Below are 2,570 nucleotides of genomic sequence, written 5' to 3' on the forward strand. Positions count from 1 at the left end.
CACACCCTTTCACCATGTATATAAGTGGGTCTCCCACATTGCAATGAAACTAGTGAATTATTTGGACTCATCATTTGTCTCTTTTGCTGGCAAGTATTCCAGACAAAACAAAACAATTATGTGAGTATGATTAAAATCTAACGGAATCAACCGTGTTTTTTTTTTTTTTGAGATTCTGGCGACTGCTAGCGGTAGCAGCCCTTGTATCATGGGTTCGGTGCTGTTCTTTGTTTTGTTTTTTTAGAGGGGTTCGGCGGTGATTTGTTGGTCGTACGTACCTTGGACAAGTTTTGGGGAGCTGCGTAGGGATGGTATGAGCTGTGTACACACTAATAAATGGCAGGGAACCGAGTTGTTTAAGATTTGGCGCACGTGTGGCATGTGCTTCCTCCCCGTCCACCCACATTATATACGCACACGCCTCCTCGACTCCTCACACCCCAAAATAAGATCACATTTTTTTTGCTCTTCCCTTCTCCAATTCAAGGAGCCGGGGCAGCCATGGACGCCGCCACGAGCACGGGCATGGAGGAGCTGTCATGGTGCGCGCGGTGCGCTGGCCTGGCTTTCCTTTTCTTCTCCGTGTGCGTGGTGGCGCTCGGCGCGGCACTCTTCCTCGCCCGCCGGTGGCCGTGGTGCAGCTGCCACGTCTGCCGCTCCTACCTCACGGGGTCGTGGGCGCGGGACTTCACCAACCTCGGCGACTGGTACGCACATCTGCTCCGCTGCTCCCCGACCGGCACCGTGGCCGTCCACGTCCTCGGCTGTACCATCACCGCCAACCCGGCCAACGTCGAGCACATGCTCCACACGCGCTTCGACAACTTCCCCAAAGGGAAGCCCTTCGCCGCCGTCCTCGGCGACCTCCTCGGCGGCGGCATCTTCAACGTCGACGGCGACGCCTGGCGCCACCAGCGCAAGATGGCCAGCCTCGAGCTCGGCAGCGTCGCGGTGCGCTCCTACGCGTACGGCATCGTTGCCGAGGAAGTGGAGGCGCGCCTCCTGCCACTGCTCGCCGACGCCGCCGACAATGGCAGGGTGGTCGACCTCCAGGACGTGTTCCGGCGCTTCGCTTTCGACACCATCTGCAAGATCTCCTTCGGACTAGACCCGGGCTGCCTCGAGCTCGACATGCCCATGTCCAAGCTCGCCGCCGCGTTCGACACCGCCTCGCGGCTATCCGCCATGCGCGGCGCGGCGGCGTCGCCCCTGGTGTGGAGGGTAAAGCGGCTGCTGAACGTCGGCTCCGAGAGGGAGCTCAGGAAGTCCATCCGCCTCGTCGACGAGCTCGCGGCGGCCATGATAAGGCAGCGCCGGAAGCTGGGCGTCGCCGGGAGCCACGACCTCCTGTCCCGGTTCATGGCCTCGGAGGCGCACGGCACCGCCGTCGACGACAAGTACCTCCGCGACATCGTGGTCAGCTTCCTCCTCGCCGGACGCGACACGGTGTCCTCCGCGCTCACCACCATCTTCATGCTGCTCTCCAAGAACCCCGCGGTGGCGGCCGCCATGCGCGCGGAGGCCGCCGGCGGCGAGAAGACAAGGACAGCGTCGAAGACCACGTACGAGCACCTCAAGTCCCTCCACTACACACACGCGGTGCTGCACGAGAACATGCGGCTGTTCCCGCCGGTGCAGTTCGACTCCAAGTTCTGCGCCGCCGACGACGTGCTCCCGGACGGCACGTACGTGACTGCCGGCGCGCGCGTGATGTACCACCCCTACGCCATGGGGCGCATGCCCCGCATTTGGGGCGACGACTGCGAGAAGTTCCGGCCGGAGCGGTGGCTGACGGGTCCTGGCGGGACGTTCATGCCGGAGAGCCTGTACAGGTACCCGGTGTTCCAGGCTGGGCTCCGCGTGTGCCTCGGCAAGGAGCTCGCCGTGATGGAGATGAAGGCGGTGAGCGTTGCCGTGGTGAAACAGTTCGACGTGGAGGTGGTTGGGCAAAAGGGCGCCGTGCCCAGGTTCGCGCCTGGTCTGACGGCGTCCATCAGCGGCGGGCTCCCGGTGAGGGTCAGGCGCGTCTAGAGACATGTTGAGTACTGTAGTAGCTAGACTCTGTTTCTGTACTGTACATAGGGATATTATAAGAGCAGAAATTAATGAGAAGGGAAGTTGTTTGTGGCGACAAAAGAAGAGGGGAAATTTCTTCATATCTGTTTCCAGAAAAGAAGAAACAACTGGTGCTTACTGCACGGCAAATAAAACATCCTCCATTAAAACATGGTTTGAGGTTTAGCACCATGGTACTATCATAGTTTAGATGCAAACATGAGCAGGAGGTTAGAGCATCTCCAGCCGTTGGCCCCCTAAGGGCGCCTAAAATCGCCTCTGGGATGAGCCGGCGTAAAAAATCGGCCTGGGGCCGACTTGGTCCCCAGCCGCCGGCCCGAGGGCCGTCCCCAGGCGCATTAAAAAAATTAAAAATATAGGAAAATTCAAAGTTCGGCGAAGTTTGGCATATATTACATTAAAAAGTGAGTTTTTATTACATAATATATATAATTAAAAAAAGAACTGGCTAAAAGCGGAGTAGTCGCCGTCGTCGCCGCCATTGCCGCCGTCGT

General features: G+C 58.7%; 1 protein-coding gene across 1 annotated transcript; it reads left to right on the forward strand.

Moving 5' to 3' along the window:
• The first annotated feature begins 425 nt into the window (after positions 1–425).
• LOC123086352 (cytochrome P450 94C1) lies at positions 426–2,227 on the forward strand. The gene has a single exon (XM_044508110.1). The coding sequence runs from the start codon at positions 502–504 to the stop codon at positions 2,029–2,031; it is 1,530 nt and encodes a 509-aa protein (XP_044364045.1). The 5' UTR covers positions 426–501; the 3' UTR covers positions 2,032–2,227.
• Positions 2,228–2,570: the final 343 nt, after the last annotated feature.

The sequence above is a fragment of the Triticum aestivum genome, chromosome 4A (genome assembly GCF_018294505.1).
Source record: "Triticum aestivum cultivar Chinese Spring chromosome 4A, IWGSC CS RefSeq v2.1, whole genome shotgun sequence".
NCBI lineage: Eukaryota > Viridiplantae > Streptophyta > Magnoliopsida > Poales > Poaceae > Triticum > Triticum aestivum.

What these genes read in the sequence shown, in the direction of transcription:
- LOC123086352 (XM_044508110.1), top strand. Translation starts at nt 502, where the DNA reads ATGGACGCCGCCACGAGCACGGGCATGGAGGAGCTGTCATGGTGCGCG.